Source organism: Mustela lutreola, chromosome 7 (assembly GCF_030435805.1).
Source record: "Mustela lutreola isolate mMusLut2 chromosome 7, mMusLut2.pri, whole genome shotgun sequence".
NCBI classification, from domain to species: Eukaryota; Metazoa; Chordata; class Mammalia; order Carnivora; family Mustelidae; genus Mustela; species Mustela lutreola.
In genome coordinates this window covers 119,717,681-119,742,542 of record NC_081296.1, presented here as the reverse complement: position 1 = coordinate 119,742,542, position 24,862 = coordinate 119,717,681, and the positions used below count along the sequence as shown (strand labels likewise).

The window sequence follows — 24,862 nt, the reverse complement described above, 5'->3', positions numbered from 1 at the left end:
AAAAGCGAAGAAATCACAAAAGAGGGAAATAAAAATCATGGTATATTTTAAATGTAGCCATATAAGCAGACTATTCCAACGAGATGCAGTGATAAGTGGGAGCCAGATGAGGGGGCACTTAGTCCATTTTGGAGATTTGGGGATTGGAAGAGTGAAGGTCCAAGCTAAATCTTGAAAGATTAGCCATCTTGGGCAAAAGCATGGAGGCTTAAAATGACGTGGTTTGAAGGGGTAACTGCAAATGGTCCAGTGTTACATAGAGCGGGAGGCGAACAGTGGAGTTGGAGGAGGGAGGGGCTAGCGCCGGAGGACTTTGAATGTCCTAACTGGGTGCTCGGCCCTCATCTGCTGCAGCAGTTTTCTAACAGAGTCTTAGCCTGAGAAGGTTTGTGATCTGGACTGATCCCTCTAGCAGCAGTGTGAAGGATGGATTTGGGGAGGGCAGTTCTTGGGGCAGAGGAGTGATCAAGGTAGTAGCAGTGAGAATGGAAAGGAGAGGGTTATTTAGTAACTGTTGGTAGAGTTAACAGAATTTGGTGACTAACTGGATGTGGGGAGTGAGAAGAAAAAATGACTCAGAGGTTTCTGGTTTGGGAAACTGGGTAGACTAGAAAACAAAATGCAGACAGAGGAACAGGTGTAGAAGGCAGAGAGAATGAGTTCCTTGTTCACAAGAATCCTTGTCTAGCATGGTGCCTCGTACTCAATGGGTATTTAGCAAATAGTCAACTTTTTCTTAAACCGTTAGTGGCTTCCCAATGCTCTTAGCAGATTTGACATAAGGTGTGCCTGTATGTAGTATTACACCCAAGAACCTGCACTTCCGTGAGCATGATCTGGCTTCAGTTCTATCTCAGACTCACCCCCTTTGCTCATCATACTCTGTTTCCTTTCTGATGTTGTATGCTTTAAGCCCTTTCCTCTGTTTGAAATGCTCTTCTTTCAATTCTTAACATGTGGGGCTTATTTTCATTCTTTAGATCTGAGCTCAGATGTCACCTGTTGAGAGACCCCCTTCCCTGTCACTTGATCAGTGATTGTCTCTCAGCTTGAAACCCACCATTGCATTCTGCATTGTGGAGCTGGGGCTGGAACCCTGCCAGCAGTGTCTTTCACCAGCTGCCTTCCTGTTACATTCAACAATAGGTTACATTAGACTACAGGGATCTTGGAAAGCAGAGGGAGGGAAGAAGGAACTTGTGCTCCTTCCTGTTCCTTTTGCGTTTCTGTCAGTGTTGCCCTGGCAACAGCAACTGGTTCTAGCCCCCATTTCTTCCCCCTACTCAGAATTAGCAGCTGGGCAGTGCCCTTTCCTTAAAGAGTTGAGTCCTAGCTCCAAAGGGTCTGACCTTTGACCTTCTAGATTCGGATTACTCTAATCTCTTCCACTTGCCGCCCAGACCCTGTTGTGATAGTTGCTTCCTGTAGTTATTCCTCTGACATTTTAATGTTTCCTTTGTGCTTTTCCATGTCTCTAACACTTATTTAATTTATTCATAAAGTCTCAGTGTGATTTCTTTTTTATTAATGGCTGCACCCTGATGCAACAACCAAATATGATTTAAGCCTCCATCCAGTTACTCTCTAACATATCATCGGATTTTCCTCATAGACTTTTCATAATCTGTATTTCAAATAATTTTTTCTCTAAATCTACGTCCTCCACTTGGATATCAGAGTCTTTGTTTCATTCCTCACTGTAACCTCAGTGCCCAGCTTGGAGCTTGAATATTGTAGGGACTTAATAAATGCTTGTTCAATAAGTTGTTGAGTTATTGCAAAAATACTACTGGAGACATAATAGTAGCTGACCATATAAAATGGCCCAAATTGAGCAATTCTTTAACCTTTTTGCTCTAGGTCAAGTTATTAACATTGTAATAATGTAATTCTCTGTTGTAGAGTACAGCTTAATACTTTTTATAAGCAAGTTAGAATGCAATGCATTATTTAACTGAGATCCATCATAATTGGAATAACAAGGTACATAGTTCATTTGCTTTGAATTCTGTACTTACATAAATATCTATTTTCTATATGTGGGAATAATGAAGACTTACCTTGTTATACAGAGTTTCATGAAGATCAAGAGTTGGTTGTATGTTAGGTCCACAAAGTTTTGTTCATTAGCAAATAATTTTAAAAATGAAAGCCATCCAAAGAATCCACTTGTAACATACAACATCACTTAATTGCATTTACTTGGCACAGTCAATCTGCTTATGTTCTTTTTCTCATTGTGTGATATGGTTTGAAACAACTAAAACAGAACCAAAAATGCAGGTTAAAAAGGAACTGCTTAACTTCCATATAGTTATAAGCAAGAATCTGAAGATATCATCTATAGTCTTTTACTTAGGTATCAAATAAGACAAAGATTATAATACATCATATATGTGTAATTCTAAAATAACTTAGGTCAAATATATGCAAATAGATTAAATGGCATGGACTCCCACTGTGCCAAGTATAACCATTTCATTGAATCTTAAATTTTAAATTAAATTCCCCTTGTATCTACTTCAAATGTATTCATAATATTAATATATATAATAGGCCCCCAGCATCCTTAAATCCAGCCCTTCCTTTATCTTCTATCTGGCACCTTACTCTTGCATTTTTAATATGCCCAGTACTGTTTTCCTTCTTTCTCAAAACTCACAAACAGAAGTCTTTCTTCCACCTCATCAGTTTAAGCTACCATCTGGTATCTATATTTTCTCATGTACAACTTCCAGATAATCTATATTCACAGTGACTATTTTGCCTCCTGGTTTTTGTCCTCAACCCACTATTGAAATTGTACTCTTGAAGCTCACAAATGTTTGCCTAATTAGCAAATCATTTTGAGCCTTCATGCTTGACATTTTTTTTTTTTCTTCCCAGTTGATTATCCTTCCCTCTTGAAACACTCCTTGGCTTTGGGACATTTAATTACTTGGTTTCTTCTCTTCTACAAACTTCTTTTTCTTTCATTCTATTCATGGTCTTTTTCTTCCAACACTTCAAAATATTAGGTGTTTCCCAAGGCCTTGTCCTCTTCTGTTGATCTTTCCCATCCACCCTTATATTTCAAACACCACGACCATGTAAATGATCCCCAAGGTTATATCCAGCCAGTATCTCTTTTGTGAGCTCCTAACCTATACTTTAAATGCCAATAGGATATGCCTACCCTAGTATTCCTCTGGCGTCTCAAACATAGGCTCAAACCCATCATCTCCTCCACAAAATTCATTTTTTTGCTAATGGTTTAATATTTTCTCTGTTAGTTAAGACCAAAGAGTTTGATTCATCTCTTACTTCAATACCTTCCTTTCCAGAATTTGGAATCAGTCATAAAACTCTTCCATTCTTTATGTCCAGAAGCACATTCATCTGTCATGATTGTCCCACCACCATCACTCACACCACTAATATGAAGGCTGTCCTGTGAAGGCTCCCCACCCTCCAGCTGCAGCACCAGATCACTTCTTAACGTCTCACTCCAGTTCCCCCTAGGCTAATCTGTCCTCCTCAGTGCTGCCAGACCATTTTCCCTAAAAGACAGTTCTGATCCTAACATTTCCCTGATTAGGAGTCTTGAAACAGTTTGATATCTCTAGAATAAATCTATACTCCTTAACCTGGTATTTAAAACTTCTTAGTTTGGGCCTCAAACCCATAATGTACTTTTTTTGTTCTTAAAAATATATCAGTTTTCTGTTTCTATAGTGTGATCTGTAAGAGTATGGACTCTGATATCAGTGAACCAAATAAACAAAAATCCTTGGCAGGTGGAGCATACATTCTATGATAAAAATAACTATTATTAATTGTCCATAATCCTCTATTTTTGGAATACCCTTCTTCCTGCATCATCATCATCATTAAAATTCTAGCCTTCCTTCAAGATCACCAAAATCCCATCTTGCTTCTTGAAATCTTACCTTGAGGAGGCTCTTACTTGAACCCTCCCAACTCTTTAAATCTGAATTATGGTATTTATCATATTCTATATACTCTACCATGTATTACCAAATATCAAGCATATTAAATATTATGGTTACTTGTACATTTTTGTCATTTCCCTCGATGGAGTATAATGTCAGTTTTTGTCCCTATACTTTTTTTAAACAGTAGCAGATGTATCTTGTACCCAAGCATATAGTAGATGCTTAATACATGTTTCTTCACAGAATGCAAGTAAAGAACATTTTGCATGATCTTTCATTTAACTTCTATTAATTAAGTTCTTTAAATGAAAATATAAAATATTTAAAATATAGATAGTTCTATTTTCAACTCTGGAAATATAAAAATATCAGTATCAAATTTTTCTTGTTTACTATTTGGCTTTATTCATCACCATCATTTGACACCTTGTTTACTAGTAGCCCAATTTTTGTTGTTTGATTTGCTAAGTATAACCTACAGGATATTTATTGTCCCTTGTTACCGCCATTAGAAAGTGTCTCTAAGAAATATAAATCAAAACCACAATGAGATACCACCTCACACCAATCAGAATGGCTAAAATTAACAAGTCAGGAAATGAGAGATGCTGGTGAGGATGCGGAAAAAGGGGAAGCCTCCTACACTGTTGGTGGGAATGCAAGCTGGTGCAGCCACTCTGGAAAACAGCATGGAGGTTCCTCAAAAAGTTGAAAATAGAGCTACCCTATGACCCAGCAATGGCACTACTGGGTATTTACCTTAAAGATACAAATGTAGTGATCCAAAGGGGCACGTGCACCCGAATGTTTATAGCAGCAATGTCCACAATAGTCAAACTATGGAAAGAACCTAGATGTCCATCAACAGATGAATGGATCAAGAAGATGTGGTATATATACACAACGGAATACTATGCAGCCATCAAAAGAAATGAAATCTTGCCTTTTGTGATGACGTGGATGGAACTAGAGGGTATTATGCTTAGTGAAATAAGTCAATCAGAGAAAGACAACTATCATATGATCTCCCTGATATGAGGAAGTGGAGAGGCAACATCGGGGGTTTGAGGGATAGGAAAGGAATAAATGAAACAAGATGGGATTGGGAGGGAGACAAACCATAAGTGACTCTTAATCTCACAAAACAAACTGAGGGTTGCTGGGGGGAGGGGGATTGGGAGAGGGTGGTGGAGTTATGGACACTGGGGAGGGTATGTGCTATGGTGAGTGCTGTGAAGTGTGTAAACCTGGTGATTCACAGACCTGGGGGGATAAAAATACATTATATGTTTATAAAAAAATTTAAAAATTTAACTAAAAAAAAAAAAAAAGAAAGTGCCTCTAAGTTTTTATTACTGGATCCATATGGACATTTTATTTTGTTTGTATATTTTCTATGAGTAGCACAGATTTTTCCCATTTTTCACTTCCTTCCTAACATGATAAAAAAAAACTTCTAGATACTCACCAGCAATTCTCTGGTTCATTACTTATTCTTTTTCTCCATTCCAAAGAACTTTGAAATTTGTTTTTATTGCATCTATGATAAGAAATTAGTTTTTTTCTCTGTATCAAGTTTCTTCCCTCTAAATTTGCTTGTTATTCTCTAGCTATGACTGAAAAGACCAGACCAACTGTAGGTTCTCTCTCATATTTTCTAATTTGTATTTTCGCAATGCTGTAGTAAAATACAGAGATAAATTATATCACATTTTCAACCACCTTTATACCACTTACCCTTGACACATCATCTTAACTATTCCTTTGTCCAAGCAGAACTGCATTAAAATGGCATGACATCTTCTCTTTTTTTAATAACAAGACCAATACAATAGATTTTTAAATAATGATCAAGGATTTTTTTTATTCATTAAGTTTCAGTATCATTACAGAAAATGTTATGGTACAGAGTTGTTTAACATTATTTTTCTTTGCTCTTGATTTCCACATGAATGCTGGTAACACTAATATCTGTACAAGATCAGTCTTTGATTTTATTTTTTGTTCTGTACAATTTTAAATGTATTGGTTAAAAAGGCTGTCAGCACTTAAGGAAGCAAATTTCCCCCCCAGTTTGTTTATTCAAATAAAAGGTATCCAGTTACTGCCCAAGAGTACTGTGCCTTGAGGCTACTGGGGGGAGGCACCTCCCCATGCTCTGCAGGGGACGGTTCTCCCTGAGGCAGAACAGGGCCTCCACCCAGTCACTCTTCTGTTGGCACTGTGCACATAAACACGAGATACATGATAAAGAACAAGCAAAAGCTCTCTGAAAAGCGTTATGAAGCATACTAAGAAGGGAAATCCAAGTGTTGCCTACGCTAGTATAAATAAGCAGACAGCCTTGATTAAGAGCATAATTAGTTGTATTTTAAAGATGAGAAAAACACAAGTTCTGCAGGCACCTACTGCTGTCTACTAAAAGCTATCGCTATCAGACCTAGCATTGAACACACAAAGCAATTTGCAGGAAAGGAAAAATTTGCTTTGATATAATCAGAATAGAGTTGTCTGTTAAGATTTATTTTTAGGTGTTTTTTTCTTTAAAAGGTATTTAAATTCTTCTGAAATATAGTTCAAGATGTTGACTATACAGATCAACTTTTATCCAAATCAGAAAAACTAGCTGTGCCCTTGCATATTACAGGATACAGTCAATGATATGTGGACATGCATCAAAGCTTTCTTGCTCCGGTGACCATCATAGCCGTCCAATGACCATGACATCCACCACCTCGCCCTTGTGGAGCTCCACATACTGCTCTGTCTTTGGAGGTAGCATCAACAACCCGTTGGCACTGCGCATGCTCATCAGACGGCTGCTCATCTGATTACCTAGAAAGAAAGATCTCATTACAGCAGCAACATCACAGTGCATACAGTTGGGAGTCCTTGCAGTTCTTTTCAAAATAAACACCAAGGAACAGAAACACAGGTCTTCGAGAGGAAGAGAGAAGATCAGGCTTCCCCTAGGAAGGGGAGCCTTGCTACTGTATCTTACTTCCTTCTCACAAACTTTAAAAACAAACATTAGAAATTACTGCTTCAAAGAACAAAACAGGATTTTATAGCACTATGCAAAATGCCACCGAGTTTTTCAGTTCAGGCTAAAATGTTATGTGTGTCTGAAAAGAGAGATTTTTAAAACTTATTTTTAAAAAGACAATAACCATTTCTTTAGTGTTTACTAAGTGCTGGACAGCACAGCGGGTAGTTTCCTTAACTATCCTATTTAATTTGTATAAAATTCAAAAGGGGTTAGGTAATTTGCCTATGGTCCTACTAACTAGTTGGTGGCCAATTTGAATGCAAGTCTGAAGGAAACACTGCCTATGTATTCACTGCCTATGTTAACTGATATTTGCACTTGATAGGACCTTTGTTTAAAGGGTAATACAGTTTTTCTGGAGACACATCAAAAGTTAGGTAAATATGACTAGAATACTTAAGAATAAAAGTTTAAAGTCTAGAGGAGGTAACTAAAGAACTCTTGAGTTACCAATATTGATTTCTTAGTCCTTAAACTTTACCAATATCTAAGATATAATAAAGGCTACAGAGAATCCCATTATAATTGAGCTTGAATCTCACATTACAGGGTAGCATAATCATAGTACCCTCCTTTTTCTACAACCAAACTTTTATACTCAGGACTTAGAGGTTGAACATATACATAAAAGCCTTCCATAACTCTTGGGAAGCCTGGGTGGCTCAGTCAGTTTACCAGCCGCCTTCGGCTCAGGTCATGATCCCAGGGTCCTGGGATTGAGTACCACATCGGGCTCCCTGCTCAGCAGGGAGCCTACTTCTCTCTCTGCCTCTGCTACTCCCTGTGTTTGTGTGCTCTTTCTCTCTGACAGATAAATAAATTAAATCTTAAAAAAAAACTTCCATAATTTTAGAATTATATTTCAAAAGTGTATCTAGAAAATATGGTTCAATGGAATAAGTAAACCTTTATTTAAAAAATTTGTTTTTACTCTTGTTTTCTTCTTACGTTGTGCTGTTTGGGAATAATTTAACTCATCTACTCTTTCAAAAAGGACAATGTATAACAATTACAAAATTAGGTATATCCAAGGAAGAGAGGTTATACATAGTTTTGTGTTTTAACAGGATACATGCATAGAAATACCCACCGGTATGAATGACTAACCTGTACTCTGTGCCCAAGGCAGTGGTTCTTGGTGATGCCAAGTCAGTATACACCGATGGTATTCTGGGCGAGGGTCCAGTTTTACATCACATGATAACTATAGAATACACAGTAAATGAAAACAAACTCGATCACCTGATCATCTCTTAAAACTACAGGGTGGTGGGAGTTGTGCAAAGAATAAAGTAGACGTGAAAAATATCCTGGCATTCTGCTGTTTCCACCACTGCCACCTTATGTTCCTAATACAGGAAGTCCAGAGGCTGGGTTGCTCTGGTGAAAAAGGCTAAGAAGTTGGTATTCATAGTGGGGAAAAGGGCAGATGAAAAAGATAAGGTCTATCTTTGAAGTCTAATTTTATGGGTTGATAGTACAGATTACCTCTGATTTATAAATTGAAAAATCAAAGCAAAAATTTTTTTCAAGCAGATTTTTTTTAACATTGAAAATAAAAGAAATAGAACTAAACAAACAAGTAAGCTCAATATCCATTTATATGTCTGTCAATCTGTCTATCCCTACAATAAGTATTTACTGAGACACTTTTTAGCTACCCATTCTTATACCTACCTTTAAAATAAAAGGGCTAATTACCTTTTCTCTTGAATATTTCCCTAGTGTCCCAATATTGAGATACAATTTTGTTTAAAGCAAATAAAAGTAGTCTATTCTAAAAGTTATACCATTTTTGTTTAGCACATCAATGGTACTAAAAGAATTCCTATGAATGAGTCTTTACTGGGCATCTTTCTTATCTTTACAATAAGGACAAAATCCTCTCTAACATAGCAACTTCAGTTTATACACAATATGGAATGACTAACTAACCTTTAATCTAGAGCCATTAAAAAAATCTATTTCATTAAATTTACCCTGAAATCTGATCAATTAAAGTGATAATGTGTTGGTCCCAGGTGCCTAAGAGGTATCCCCTGAATGAGCTAATACAGTGTATAATTATGGACTATAGTCCATCAAAGATTAGTTCAATGTTAGTGAATATAAGACTTGTTCATTCTCCATTAGCATAATGTTACTCTACCTTAAAATGGTCCAGAAACCCTTTATCCAACTAAAACAGGTATTACTTAGACCAGTGATAAAATATAATTGAAGATGATAGAAATTTTGATTTAAGTAAGTCTATCTTTAATCCATTCTGTTTACGCTGTTTTTATTTATTTATTATTTATTTATTTATTATTAACATATAATGTATTATTAGCCCCAGGGATACAGGTCTGTGAATTGCCAGGTTTACACACTTCATAGCACTCACCATAGCACATACCCTCCCCAATGTCCATAACCCAATCACCCTCTCTCTACCTGTTTACACTGTTTTTAAACATTCTAATTATTCACTCTGACAACCCCTGCTTTTCCTCAGAAATCCTGAATAAAATTCAATTCTAAGGTGTTTTTCCTTGATTAAATCATATGCAAAATTCATATGAATAAATCATATGTTCATATAATTTGAGTTTATATGACTAAATTATATATTCATATGAATAAATTCATATCTACTGAGGTGTAACTTACCATTATTCCTAAATTATTGTGTGCTTATTTTGATGGCAAAAATGTCTCTTTTTCAGTTCCTCTCTGTGTGTATGGGTGTTCTCCCGAATGAAGCTACAAGAGCCATTCCCATGGCTCTGTTATTTGCTAAGTGTTTAAGCAGATTTTTTTCCCTCAGCAAAGGCACAGCCTGGCTCTCGGTAGTTTGGCGGGACAAACACCAGGATCGGATGATATCTGACAGCTACGTTTGACTCCTACTTGTACTCCTAATGGATGTGCTGTATTAGCAAATTATTTTGCTTTCCCGTACCAGTTTGTTCATCTACGAAATGGGATTGTTTGTTTTAAAGGAAGATATTTGTGGTAATTTAAGAAACAAGAATGAATTACAGCAAGAGATGAAACTGACTAGATTTTTATGGTATTTTACTAAAACACAGAATACCTTATTAGCCAATATATTTAGTTGAACTGACATTATAGTTCTGGCATATTATATTGCTCAGCTTCAGAAACCATTTACTATGAGTGTCAGTGCTTATAAGAATGATGTACACGAGGGGCACCTGGGTGGCTCAGTGGGTTAAGCCACTGCCTTCGGCTCAGGTCATGATCTCAGGGTCCTGGGATTGAGTCCCACAACGGGCTCTCTGCTCAGCAGGGAGCCTGCTTCCTCCTCTCTCTCTGCCTGCCTCTCTGCCTACTTGTGATTTCTCTCTGTCAAATAAATAAATCAAATCTTTAAAAAAAAAAAAAAAAGAATGATGTACATGAATGAGTAAACACACTTTTCTTTTTGGTAAAAAAATTGATGTTTCACTTCAATGACTTCTTCTATTCATTCAAAATTGAAGTGGGCTGTGGACTCGGACTGTTTCCTCTGTTTCCTTTTGAATATTTTTCTGACATGCAATAGTCACTCAAGAGACAAAACTGTATTATGCGGTTTAGTATTATATGGTGTAAATATTAACATGTAAATATTTATGGGAGAAAATTAGAAAAAAAAGTCAACAGAATAAGACAAGCCACAAACTGGGAGAAAATATTTGTAAAAAACATCTAATAGAGGCCTATTATCCAAAATATACAAAGAATTCTTAAAACTCAATTATAAAACAACTTGATTAAAAAAATGGGCAAGGAGGGGCACCTGGGTTGCTCAGTTGGTTAAGCGACTGCCTTCAGCTCGGGTCATGATCCTGGAGTCCCAGGATCCAGTCCAGTGTCAGGCTCCCTGCTCAGCAACGAGTCTGCTTCTCCCTCTGATCCTTCCCCTTCTCATGATCTTTCTCTGTCATTTTCTCTCTCTCTCTCTCTCAAATAAATAAATATTTTCAAAAAATGGGCATGGGGCACCCGGGTGGCTCTTGATTTCAGCTCAGGTCATGATATCAGGGTTGTGAGAGGGAGCCCTGAATTGCGTTCTATACTCAGCAGGGTGTCTGCTTGAGATTCTCTCTTCCTCTCCCCTCCCTCTGCCCCTGTGTGCACTCTTTCTCAAATAAATAAATAAATACAAAAATCTCTAAAAAAATATGGGTGAAAGACCTCAATATAGAGGTTAAAGAACACATACAGATGGCAAGTAAGCATATTAAAAGATATTCAACATCATATGTCATTAGGAAATTGCAAAAAACTAAAACAATGAGATATCATTATACACCTACCAAAGGCTAAAATGCAAAATTCTGGCCACATCAAATCCTGGTGAGAATGTGGAGGAATTGGAACCCTTATTCATTCCTGGTAGGAATGCAAAATGGTATAGCCACTCTGGAAGATTGTTTGGTAGTTTCTTAACAAATTAAACATACTCTTACTATTAAATTTAGCAATTGTGCTCCTTGGTATTTACCCAACTAAATCGAAAATTATGTCCACACAAAAACCTGCACATGGGTTTGTAGCAGCTTTATCCATACTTTCAAAACCTGGAAGTAATCAAGGTGTCCCTCGGCAGGTATATGGATAAATAAATGGTGGTACACCCAGACAATGAATATTATTGAGCACTAGAAAAAATGAGCTATGAATCCATTAAAAGATTTAGAGGAAACATACAGGCATATTGCTAAGTGAAAAGAGTCAGTCTAAAAAGGCCACATAATTTTGGAAAAGACAAAACTATGGAGATAGTAAAAAGATCCAAATTAACACGGAGGAAGGGATGAATAGGCAGGACACAGAAGGTAATTTTAGGGCAGTGAATCTAATCTGTATGACAGGACAGCAGTGGATACATGTAATTATACATTTGTCAAGACCCTCAGAATATACAACACCAACAGGGAACCCTTGGTAACCTTGTGTGGTAATGATGTTATCAGTGTAGGTTTATCAGTTATAACGAATGTGCCACCTTTGGTGCAGAGGTCAACAGTGGGAGAGGTTATGCATGTGTGAGGTCAGAGGATATATGGGAACTCTCTGCACTTTCCTTTTAGTTTTGCAGTGAACCTATATCTAAAAAGTAAAATTTATTAACTAAAAAAAAAAAGAATATTTTGTTCTTCCTTTTGGTCCTGCCCATCTTATAGAGAAGTGATCTTACAGAATTCACAGAGTAAATAATTAATTGCAAATACAGTGGAATAATTTTATTCCTAGCTGTTAATATGATATTAAAAGGGCACAAAGATGCTAAGTAATCAACCTTTTTTAGGGACATTGAAAAAGGCTGCACAGGGGATGCGGTATCTGAGTTTTATGACTAAGGCATCTTGATAGCTGAGAAAGGAAATGGTGGTGGTTGGGGAAGAAACTTCTAGGAAGGGGAATAATCACAGGCACAGGCAGGGGATCTCATATCCATTCTGGAAGCAGTAAATGGTTTAATATGGTGAGAGTGCAGGATGAGATGCTAATGAAGCTGGAGGGGAAAAAAGGCCTTGGGATAAAGGGCCTCCTATGTTCACGTGGGGAAGTTTGGATTTAACCCTGGGGTCATGGGAAGATGGAAGCATTTTAGTCAGAGAAGCTTACATGATTAGAGTTAGATTGGAGGTTTAAGAGGAGGCAAGATTAGAAGAAGGGAAATCGTTAAACACGTCAGGGGTTATAATCTAGTAAATGTTGGAGCCAGGTTTATTCAAAGTCAGGTTTATTTGTTTACATAAGTCAAGGGATATGGATGGTGAAGGCAGTTTTAGGAGAATGTTGAAGATCTGAAAGGCTGCAGAAACGAATGAAGAAGTTGATCCATAGGATATAAAGGGATCACAAGGGGAATTCGGGTCCCTGATGAGGTTTGTAAATTGGAAGTGATAATGTGAACAGCTGTAGACTTTTCTCTAGTTGTGGCCTAGAAATAAAAGTGAAGGATAAAGAAGGGAGGATTGATCCAAGTTTGTGGATTTTTAGAGTGGGCTATTGTAGAAGGAAGAGGCAAAAATGAAAAGTTGACTGCCTGACATGCTACACTACAGGATTTAGGTTGGATGAGGAAAGTGACAAAGCCAGAGGGGCTTAAGGACTGATAGAAAAGTGTAGAAGTAAAAGGAGTATTTATACCCTTTTATATCTATGGATAGGTAACTTGCTGTTTTTCCTAAATTGTACACCAGACTTGGTGATTTTGAGATGGAGTACTTCAGGTATTGAAAAAGGATGTATGTGTGAGTTGCTGAAGTGGAAATAAAGGTATTTAGAATTGTGGAAATAAAGCAACTGACAGTAAGAGGGGAGGTACAGAGGTAGACTATGAGACACTTGCCAAAGACCTGAATGTCACCGGAAGGTTTGATGGCAGTGAGCTCCAAAAGATTCAGGGGAATAGTTGGGACTCAGGACTGTATAGATTGGAGAAGAGAGTTTGTGAGAAAACAGATGACCAAAGAGGATTCTCTGTGGGTGGGAGCCCGAAATAACATGCTTAAGGCCCTGATTGGTCCTGGGGGCCTGGACTTGGCTCCAGTCCGGTCAAAGCTTCCAAAGTATGGTTATGGAAGCTTTACACTAGCTTTTTAGATAAGTACTATGAAGTTGTGAGGCAATGATTTCATGAGTCTACCAGAGAGATGCTTACCTATCTTTTTTTAAACTGTAAGCTGTAATATTCTCATAAAACAGGCATCCAATATATCTTTTGATGATCAATGACTGCTCTTGTCACAATAAACAAGCATATTTCTCTCTATAGTTGCAAATACCTTAGTAATTTTCTATTTCTTAAAGAGATTTTATTTATTTATTTGACAGAGAAGGGGGGAGAGAGAGAGAGGACAAGAAGAGGGAGCAGGAAAGGGAGAAGCAGGGAGACCAATGTGAAATTGATCCCCGGACCCTAAGATCATGATCTGATCTGAAGGCAGATGCTTAACTGACCCAGTAATTTTCAAACAAAATAAAGATTTTGTTAAAGTTTTTTGTATTTTACTGTTTATGACAGCAGAGAGAAAGCATTCACCAAGTTCTTACAGCAGGAGGTCAGTAATATTCAAGAGAAGAGAGTAAGATGGAAAAATTAGAATAGTCCAGTAGAGTTCAACATGCCCATACTCTCCCAGGATATGCTGACCTGGTCCCATGGGAGATGAAAGTATTTTCCCTTTCCCTTCTCTTAATCACTACCTGAGGCGAGCTATCAATAGTAATAGATGTTATCTCAGGTATGTTTCTGGAGAAAAAAGTTGACAACAAGGAGACTATAGGGTACTTTGAAGGGATATTAAGGAAATACATTAAGGAAACAAAAGTATATCCTTTTGTAGAAATATTAGGTTACTAATTCAATGAATTAAGATTATGTTTCTTATTGTCTACTGAAAACCAGAAGTATTTCAACTTCAACCATAACTGACCAAGGACATAGGGAAAGTGTTTATTCTAAATTGATGTTTGTTAGAATGCATAAATATAAAAGGGTGACATTTTTTTGTGCTGATCTTTTAAAATAATGCAGCATTGCTCTACCCATAGGCCAGCTGCCTCAAATACAGCACTGTGAGTTACTGACACCAGCATTTAACTATTTAACTAGTGAGGTGATTACCTCACTTCCTGAAAGCAGTAAGGATTGGGAGAGGCCGTGATTATGGCAACCATTTTGGAGAACAGTAATAAGTGGTATCTGTATGCTGCGTATTGGCTGGTCAGAATATTGAAACAACAGGTTTTACCATGTTTCAAGAAAGTGAATAAAGTTATGTTCTAAAAGTGGCAGTTCTGGGGCGCCTGGGTGGCTCAGTGGGTTAAGACTCTGCTTTTGGCTCAGGTCATGATCTCAGGGTCCTGGGATAAAGCCCCACATCGGGCTACCTGCTCTGCAGGGAGCCTGCTCCCCCCCCCCCTCTGCCTGCCTCTCTGTCTACTTGTGATCTCTCTCTCTCTGTTGAATAAATAAAATCTTTATATATAATATATATATATTATATATAAAGTGGCAGTTCTGTCAGGAAAAGAGTGGGGAGGATTTTCAGAGTTAAAAACAAAAGAAGTCAACAGCCAAACACACTGAGGATCCATTCTGACAGTCTCAGTGACACTGCTCTGTGGGAGAAAGGAGTTTGACTGATTCTTAGACCAACTGTCAATTCCATGAGTTGACAGGAATGAGCAGCAGTGTGAACAATGTGCCAAGGACATTAGTAATCACTGTTGTCAGTAAGGATAGCTGCCACAATGTCAGTTTTAAAGAAGAGATGGTGAATGTTAAAATGAGAAATAAAGATTCATAAGAATCATAAGAATTCCTCAAAAATGGGAAAGATTCATAAGAACTCTGCAAAGTCAAAGAGAAGTCCTCATTTTCTCTCTTACAACAATGTGGATTTTTCTTATTTCATAAATAGCTAATATGAAAATAGTGAGCAAATTCATATTACTGTTTAGATGTCTACGCTTTATAACTCTGACCTTCTGATTTGATCAGAATACTTCTTGTTCATTGATAGCTTTTTTCTTCTTTTTCCATTAAATTTAAAATAAGACAACTGCTAGGATTATTGAAACAAAAACCCCAAATAATTTGTTTTCAGAAATATCTCATTGAACTTTTATTAAACTTTTAAGAATAGGAGGATATCCCTTCATATACTAGTCTACAAAATCTCAGTATTTAAAAGGTCAATGTTAAGAATATCTGAAGCCTAGATTTTCTTAATGTTTTAACCTGTAGATTCTCACACTAATATTTTATTAATATTTCTTCTTCCTCTTCTATGCCTTGTGTTCTTCCTGTTAACTAGTCATAGTTATTCTGTCATATCTGATAACAGTTTAGGTATTTGAAAAAATGAATGTATACATACAAAAGATTAAATTGGGACTCCTTTTTTTACACAATACACAGAAATCAACTCAAAATGGATTAAGGACTTATAGTAAAACCTGAAACTATAAAACCAGAAGAAAATATACAGGAAAAGCTTTTTGATTGGTCTTAGCAATGATTTCTAAGATTTGACACCAAAAGCATAAGCAATGAAATAAAAATTAGACAAGTGGAACTACATCAAGCTAGAAAGCTTCTGCACTGCAATGGAAACAATAGTATGAAAAGAGAACCAAGGGAGTGGGAGAAAATATTTAAACCATCCATATGATAAGGGTTCTATGCTCACAATACATAAGAATCTCTTATAATGCAATAGCGAAAAGATAATCTGATTTTAAAATGGGCAAAGAGGGGGCACCTGGGTGGCTCAGTGGGTTAAAGCCTCTGCCTTTGCTTGGGTCGTGATCTCAGGGTCCTGGGATCGAGCCCTACATCCGGCTCTTTGCTCAATGGGGAGCCTGCTTCCTCATCTCTCTCTCTGCCTGCCTGCCTCTCTGCCTACTTGTGATCTCTGTCAAGTGAATAAATAAAATCTTGGAAAAAAAAATGGGCAAAGGGGTTGAATAGACATTTCTCTAAAGAAGATATACAAATGGCCACTAGGTATATGAAAGAGCGCTCAACATCACTGATCTCAGGAAAATGCAGATCAAAATCACAATGAGATACCATCTCACAACTGTTAGGATGGGTATTATAAAAACAACAACACAAAAGGTAAGTATTTCAAGGATGTAGAGAAACTGAAATACTTATATAACGGTAGGAATGTAGAACAATTCAGCCACTAGTGCTTGAGGGAGACAGTATGAGGTTTCCCCTAAAATTAAAAAGGGAACATATGACAGAGCAATTCTATTTCTGGGTATGTATCTTAAAGAACTGAAATCAGGATTTCAAAGAGATATCGACACTCCCATGTAGCATTATTCACGATAGCCAAGATATGTAAACAACTCAAGTGTTCATTGATAGATAAATGGAGGAGAATGCTATATTCATACAATGGAATATTATTCACAGATTTAAAAAAGAAAGATATCATACCATTTGTGGCAACATGGATAAACCTAGATTACATTATGCTAAGTGAAATAAACCAGTCACAGAAGGATAAATACTGCATGGTTCCACTTACATGAGGTGCCTATTTAAAATAGTCAGTCATGGAAGCATAGAATAGAATGGTGATTGTCAGAGGCTGAGGGGAGGGGGCAATGGGGAGTTGTTGCTCAATGGGTATAAATTTTCTCTTCTGCAAGGTGAATGAGTTCTAGAGATCCCTTATACAACATAGTACCTATAGCAGACAACATGGTATTCTACACTTAAAATGTGTTAAAAGGGTAGTTCTCATGTTAAAGGTTCATACCACAAATCAAACACATAAAAAACAAAACCACAAAAAAACACAGGAAAATTGATGGAGGTATTGGGTATGTTTAGTAAGTTGACTGTGGTGATGATATGGGCATATGTATACGTCCAATTTCATTAAAATGCTCAATTTTTTGTATATCAGTTGTATCTCAATTAAACTTTTAAAAGATAAATGGCTTGAGGTAGGTTCTATCGCCGAGAAAATTGTTCATTAGTTATACAGAAAGTGTGTTACATAATCAGTGGATTAGTGTTGGTGGAGAAGGAGACTCTAATTTCTGGGTGACTTTTACTATAAGCATAATTCCTCAGCCTTAATTCTCCTTTTCCACACAATGTGTGTAGGATTTCCTTCCACAGAATTTCCTTCTGATTCACTAGTCTTCTAGTCCATTGATTATCTCTTTCTGGACTATTTAAAATTTATCAGTGAGGTCCCAGAAAAAGCGAGCAGATAAATTGCTGTCCTGTGTGAGTTTGCATAATGGAAAGGGATTTCTTGTCCCTTTTAGGTTTAGTTTTAAGGTAGTGCTAGTCTCATTCTATTTACCACTTTATCATTACCTATCCACTTTCGTATGGATTCTAGCTGGAGAAAATGATTCATTTTAGAAGTCGTGGAATAATTTGGGCTGGGAATAAAAGGGACCCTTTCCTCTCTATTTTCTATCATGAAGGGGGGAATATAACCACATTTTCCCTCAAAACCAATATAAAATTTTAGATGTTTTGGGCAGTTGGGAAATCATATCCCTAATTGTTATTAGGCTTCAGTTTTGGTTCCTGGTCATTTAGGTAACATTACCCTGGCTTTGATGATGGTGGGCCGAGGATCCAAGATGCCCTGCATTTTTCTCAGTGCAGGCACAACAAAGAGATTGCAGGTGACCACGGCTGACACAGGATTTCCTGAAAGTCAACCAAGCAGTTATTTATAGTATACATACAAAGATTTGTCAAATAATTCTGCTTATACCTTCATTCATCATAGTGAGGTGACTAACCACTAGTCTTCCTCTTCTAAATCCCAAAGGACTCTAGAATAGAGCCACAATCAACCAAATGCCACAGAATGAAGTAAACATGAAGTCTACCAGTGAAATGCAGAAATTTCTGATTCCCAGAAGCTGTTTACACCATTTATTTCCACTTTTCTGAGAACTACACATTAAAAGCCATTACCAATCTTGATTAATTTTAAAGCAGATTCTACTTGCTGTTTTTTAAGATGTTTTAAAATTGCCATAGTAATACATGCTCAGGACAAAAACATTTAGAAATAGGTTAAGCATAAAGAAATGTATCTATAATCCCCCCTCTACCCAGAAATTTCTTTATATTAAAAAAAAAAACTAAATGATTTAAGACACAAAGGACTTGAAGATAAATACTGTTATGGAATGAATTGTGTCCCTACAAATTCATATGTTGAAGTTTAGCACCCAATATAACTGTATTTGTAGATACTAGGGCCTTTAAAGAGGTGATCAAAGTTAAATGAGGTTTAAAGGTGAGGTCCTAGTCCAATGAGACTGGTGTCTGTATAAAAAGAGGGAGAAACATCTCGAGTGCACATACACAGAAGAAAAGTCACATAAGGACATGGTGAGAAGGTGTCCATCTGCAAGCCAGGAAGAAAGACTCAAACCAGCTTTGCCGGCATCTTGGTCTTAGACTTTCAGTCTCCAGAAGTGTGAAAAAATATATTATCTGTTGGTCTGTGATACTCTGTTATGGCAGCCTTAGCAGACTAATAAAAATACCAAATTCTTTTAAAGTTATAATAAAAAACTAGAGTTCCTGGGTGGTACAGTCAGTTAAGCACCTGACTCTTTGTTTTTGGCTTAGGTTGTGATTTTGGGGTTGCGGGTTCGAACCCCACATCTGGCTGCGTGCTCAGTGTGGAGTCTGCTTGAGACTCTCTCCCTCTGCCCTTGCTGTCCCTTGCTCTTTCTCTCTCTCAAATAAATTAATCTTAAAAAAAAGTTATAAAAAAAATTGAGGAATTCAGTTATACCTTTTCAAGAAGAAATCTGTGTGTGTCATGCACTTTCAAGGAAGGAAGAGTAGGCTATGAAAAAAACGTGCTGAGAATCACAGATTTAGTTTCTTGTGTGGTACTGTTAACTAAATAAACTGAGCAACACTTTTTTGTTCAGGGAAAGTACCAAACCTTTCAGAATCTAATTTTACTCTTCCACAAAATGAAGTAGATACATAAGTCTTTTAAACTGCTTTAAAAGTTATCAAGATTAATAATGGCTTTGAATATAATCATGGAATGCAGAAATATAATCATGAATTTTAAAATCCTTTTAAAAGGAACCACTTTACTGGTTCCACAATCTGAACATCTGGGTTATTGCTGCCCTCTTTTGGTTCATTTAGGTTGGGCAGAGAAAATTTCAAATGAAAGTAGCAATTTGAAAATAGGTTATTTAATTATCACTTCTTTGGCAAATCAAGTTTAGAAGTAACAGCAAAATAGGCTTCCACTGTAACATTGTTTCTTTGTCTATAGGTCAAATCATATCTTCTGAAGACAGAGTAAGTCTTGTGTAGGCAAAATGAAGTCAGGAAGAGGATCACATTTTTCTTTTTCAGAGTACATAAGTATATCTGTATCTATATCTATATCTATATCTATATCTATATCTATATATCTCCTTGGGGCCTTTAATATATATAATATATTATTATATTATAATTACTATATTTTTATATATTATTATAATTATTATACTATATTGTAGATACATTTTTAAGGACTAATTTACTTACATGTCTTCTCTCTTAAAATTTCTTATGGGATAGAAATCTAATCTCTTTTATGCTTATACATAGGAACTTTAAAAATGCTTTCAAAACTCAATACTCAAAAAAAAGCTTTTCAAATTTTTCTGCCTGCCTTCCTTTCTTTATAATCTATTTTGAATTTAGTTAATATGAAAAGCAGATAAATATCCCAAAGTCACAATATTTGTGCATTTGAAAGGAATAAGCAGGTTATTTTCTGAAGGAATCTGTGCCAAGAAACAGAGAGTGGAACACTGCTACAGATCAGAAGATAATTTTACAAGCTGAAAAAATAACAAGGAGGCACACAAAACTTCTAAATTGCTTTAGAATTTATCAAGATTGGTAATGACTTAAAAAGCATGGCTTTAACTGTAAGCCAAAAATCAATAAAAATTAAAATTGGAAGTCTTTATAAATGGAAACACTTTGCTTTTTCTACAATTTGAACATATGAGTTTCTGCTCACATGGGAGCAAGCCTGGGGACAGTGATGTGGTCAGACTGATGATGGCTGGGATTTGGCTGAGAAGCACCAGCACAATCAGTCCCTCCTTCCGTGTTGTCTCCTGGCCCCACTCCAAATCGGGAAAGGGCCAAAGGCAGCTTTCTATTTTTTTGCTCTAGTATTTACTTATATGGTTGATTCAAGGATGTTTGGATCTCTGAACACAATACTGCTACTATGGGAGGTGACTAGACTGCTAACTTTGACGAATTTTCTGTAAGAAAAAGCAGGTACCCCCAGAAGGATCTAGGGGCAGCTAACATTTGATTATCATCTGGGGGTTTGGAATATACATTGAGAGATACTATCTAATTTGACCTTTACACCAATCCTACAGAGCAGATTTCAGCCCTGTTTTATAGGTGAAGAAATAGCTTCAAAGAAGTTAAGTGATTTGTCCAAGGTCATACCAGAAGTAAAGCTGGGTCTTGAGCCCAGGTCTTTAAGATTCAAAATCAAATGCTCTGAGAGGGATTCAAAAAGATTTTGATCATTTTCCAGAAAAAGCAAAAGAAACTTTTTAATTATTCTTACCTGGTAGTGCAAAGATTATTTTTCTTACACCATCAATATCCAAAGTTGCAAATGTTGTTGGCAGGCTAGAGAATAAAAGAGGTTATTTGTTAGTGACTGCTAAGTAATATGATGAGTAAATTAAATACTTTAGTTTTCTTGCTACGTGGCTCTGCATATAGGATATTTATCATATGAAAGTATTTTTTTTTTCCTGTCGACTCTACCCTAATCCTTTATACCCTGAAGTTTCAAGAGCATTTAAATTAATTTGTTTTTAGTATCTTCTGTTTTCAAATAACCAAACTTCTTGGTTTTCTGCAGCTTACTTTCTTCCCCCTTCCTGTTATTGCCAGAGAAGTGTATCTCAAATCCCGGAGTTTCTCCACCCCTCTGGCTAGTAATGTCTATATTGTTTTTGCTGGAGAATGAAGAACATCATTCTTACTATCAGAAGACTACCTGATAATACATGTCTAACAGATAAATGCCTGCTGTTCAAGATGATTATTCCTCAACCTTTTAAAACTATACTCAGCAATAAGCATATAAATTGGCCTCCTATGAAGGTAACTTTTTGAAATGTCAAAATAAATAAAATATCATGACTAGAACAAAATTAAAGCAACAGTAATTAAAAGTATTTTCAAAATATACCTCCTCAAGATTCTGACATGAATCTTATCTGATATGAATCTTTATCATGGGGGTGTGTGGCAAGGGATGAGTGTGAGTGGCACAGAGTGGGCGGGCAGTCAATAATAGTGCATTTTTTTTTCTTATTGACTATATTTTATATGAACTTCCAGCTAAAAATTTCATTATATTAATGAAACTTGAGCATTACAGAATCCTTAGGGAATGCTAAAATTTCCATGTAGTTGAAAAATTATCTTTTTAAGTACCTAAATTGTTTTTATTTTTATTATTTTATTTATTTATATATTTATTATTATTATTATATTTATCATTTTATTTTATTATTTTATTATTTTTTTAGTGTAATAGTATTCACCACACCCAGTGCTCCATGCAATCCATGCCCTCTCCAATACCCACCACCTGGATCCCCCAACCACCCACCCACCGCCCCTTCAAAACCCTTAGATTGTTTTTCAGAGTCCATAGTCTCTCATGGTTCACCTCCCCTTCCAATTTCCCTCAACTCCCTTCTCCTCTCCATCTCCCCTTGGAGATGTTTGCAGCTTGGTCTTTCAAATATGGACCACTCATACCTTTTGGAATAATCCGATAAACATTAGCATTTTTTGATGACTTGAAACCATCATTAAGTTAGTTATTTGTTTGTTTGTTTTGAGAGAGAGAGAGAGCGTGAGCAGGGTCAGGGGCCGGGGGAGGGGCAGAGGGAGAGAGAGAATCTTAAGCAGGCTCCACCTTCAGCATGTAAGCCCAAGGTTGGGTACAATCTCACAACCCTGAGATCATGGCCTGGACCTAAATCAAGAGTTGGATGCTTACCTGACTGAACCTCCCAAGAGCTCCCATCATTACTAATTTATTCTTCTCTGCTACACTAACGTGATGTTGGGTCACAAGGGTGTGTTATGTATTGTTTTTACCTATAAACCATAACTTTACATTGCATACTGCACTTCTTGTTTCTCCCCCCCCCCCTAGTTTTTTTCTGTGGCTCCCCTTAACGCTAGACTCTGTCATCTGAGCCCTTAAAGCTGACTTTAGGGGGCGCCTCAGTGGCTCAGTCATTTAAGCAGCTGATTCTTGATTTTAGCTCAGCTCATGATCTCAGGGTTGTGAGATGGAGCCCCTTGTTGGGCTCTGAACTGGGCATGGAACCTGTTTAAGATTCTCTCTCTCCCTCTCGCTGTGCCCCTCCCCCACACTCCCTCTCTTAAAAAAGAAAAAAAAACGCTGGCTTTAGGTTTGGGAACCAAGAACAGTAGTAATAATTATATTGTCAGAATAATAATAATATGTTACTATTTTTAAAGAAACATCTGCATTACATCCATTATTTCATTTTAACTCTCACAACAATCCCATGAGGTGACAATTATCATCCCATTTTATAGATGAGAAAAAAGACTCAGAGAGATTAAGACATTTGGTCCACATCTCCTAGCTACTAGGTGACGAAACAGAGATTTGAACCAAGATTTCACTAACTTTATGGCTCATAATTAGATAAGGCCCTTAGGAGGTTTGCTGTGAAGTGTTAGTATGTATACTTTGTAACATCTATTTTTGGCTACTCTGAGACCTCTTTTGGTTACTTTCTGATTCTTTGCTGTGTTTTAGAAAAACTAGATTAGATTATCATATCAATTTATGACTAGGTTATTTGGCCATGAATGTTACTATGTGATGAAAATAATTTCCAAGATACACTCTTGGTAACAGCTATGCTCACTGCAGGTGACCCACAGATATTGTGATTGGTAGTCCTGACTGATAATTCTCCAAATCCAAACGTTTTTTTGAGTATCTCTCTGTCTAAAATGAAAGAGGTTAATTACATTCTTAATGCACCATATGTGAGAAGAGCAAAACTAAATTGTTCTTGAGCTTTTTATATTTCTTCTTGTTCTACTATTAAGGAACAATTACCTTTAAATTCTTCTCATCTTTAGACAGGTATAAATTCTGGCCAAGTAAAGGAAGCCCATTTAAACTTCTAAACCATTTTATTAGAGCAAACTAACACATATAATAACAGTGAGGAGGGAATGCATTACACTTCCCTTCTGCTATATTTAAAGCCAATTTAAATCACCTTTGCATCTTGCAGACAGGTTCTGTGATTTCTCAAAAGGTACTCATTTAAAAAGATTCTATTACAACAAAATATTTTATCATGCATTGTATCATGAGTGTCCTATTGCTAGACTGTGAAGCTTTTGTTTAAGTTCTGGAAAGCCATTTCCTTGGAACAGAGCACCTATTCAGTTTTCCTCTTGAGATCAGAAGGTAATAGCATTTATACAATGACTGAAGTCAAACAGTGTAATGACTTTAAGGGGGGAAAATAAACATTAGGAACTGATGGGCCTTAAGGAGTGGTAAAAAATAAACTGAAAATAAAAATAGTACCAAAATTATATATATCACAGATGCTGAGATTAATTTAAATAATAGATATTATAAATAATTCTCTTCTAATTCTCTCTGCCCCCTTGCCCTTCTTTAAAATAAATAAGTAAATAAATCTTAAAAAAAAAAACCCACCCACAAATAATTCTCCTCTACAGATGAGGGCAACTAATATCAATTTCCTTTTCACTGTAAAAAAGAATAGCCAATTCAATTTTTGAGGTTAGTGAGAAGCACATTGACAGGCTTTTGGGATGTCTCCTCTGTATTCCAATTGAACTAGTACTGCCCATAGTGGCAGAAAAAAAAGCCCGTGCATTCACAGTACAGTAATATTTGCTTAAAACAAAATAGTCTTTAAGAAAAAAAAAAGATTTATTTGAAAGAGAGAGAGAGTGAGAAGTGATAGGAGCAGAGAATCTCAGCAGATTCCCTGCTGAGTGTGGAGCCCAATGTGGGGCTTGATCCCAAGACCCTAAGATCATGACCTGAGCTGAAATCAGCAGTCAGATGCTTCACTGTCTGAACCGCCCAGGTGTTTCAAGACAAAATATTCTTAATGGGAATGGTCCAAATCTAACAGTTTCAATAATAAATGGGCTTTGTTAGGAGTAGTAATATTGGGACAACTACAGAAATATAATGTCAAGAATTCTAAATTCTATCAAATTGTGCAGAAGACTTTAGGGTTAATCTTA

General features: G+C 36.6%; 2 protein-coding genes across 18 annotated transcripts in view; both read right to left on the bottom strand.

Moving 5' to 3' along the window:
- GARIN2 (golgi associated RAB2 interactor family member 2) overlaps positions 1–2,103 on the bottom strand; it is a 37,173-nt gene extending 35,070 nt beyond the window's left edge. For 2 of the 4 annotated variants that reach the window (XR_009355723.1, XM_059182375.1), the window contains exon 1: positions 2,061–2,102. The gene's annotated coding sequence lies outside the window, so the exon portion shown is untranslated. Of the gene's footprint in view, positions 1–2,060 lie in introns of all 4 variants that reach the window. The other 2 variants (XR_009355724.1, XR_009355725.1) reach the window with 2 other exon arrangements.
- A 3,668-nt stretch (positions 2,104–5,771) lies between these two features.
- The window catches only part of GPHN (gephyrin), a 641,151-nt gene continuing 622,060 nt past the window's right edge, over positions 5,772–24,862 (bottom strand). For all 14 annotated transcript variants that reach the window (XM_059182361.1, XM_059182360.1, XM_059182367.1 and 11 more), the window contains 4 exons: positions 21,117–21,181; positions 18,084–18,187; positions 8,092–8,188; positions 5,772–6,770 (listed from right to left, as the gene is read on the bottom strand). In XM_059182361.1, the coding sequence (XP_059038344.1) occupies positions 6,637–6,770; positions 8,092–8,188; positions 18,084–18,187; positions 21,117–21,181 (400 nt within the window). In that variant the 3' untranslated portion in view covers positions 5,772–6,636. The remainder of the gene's footprint in view (positions 6,771–8,091; positions 8,189–18,083; positions 18,188–21,116; positions 21,182–24,862) is intronic.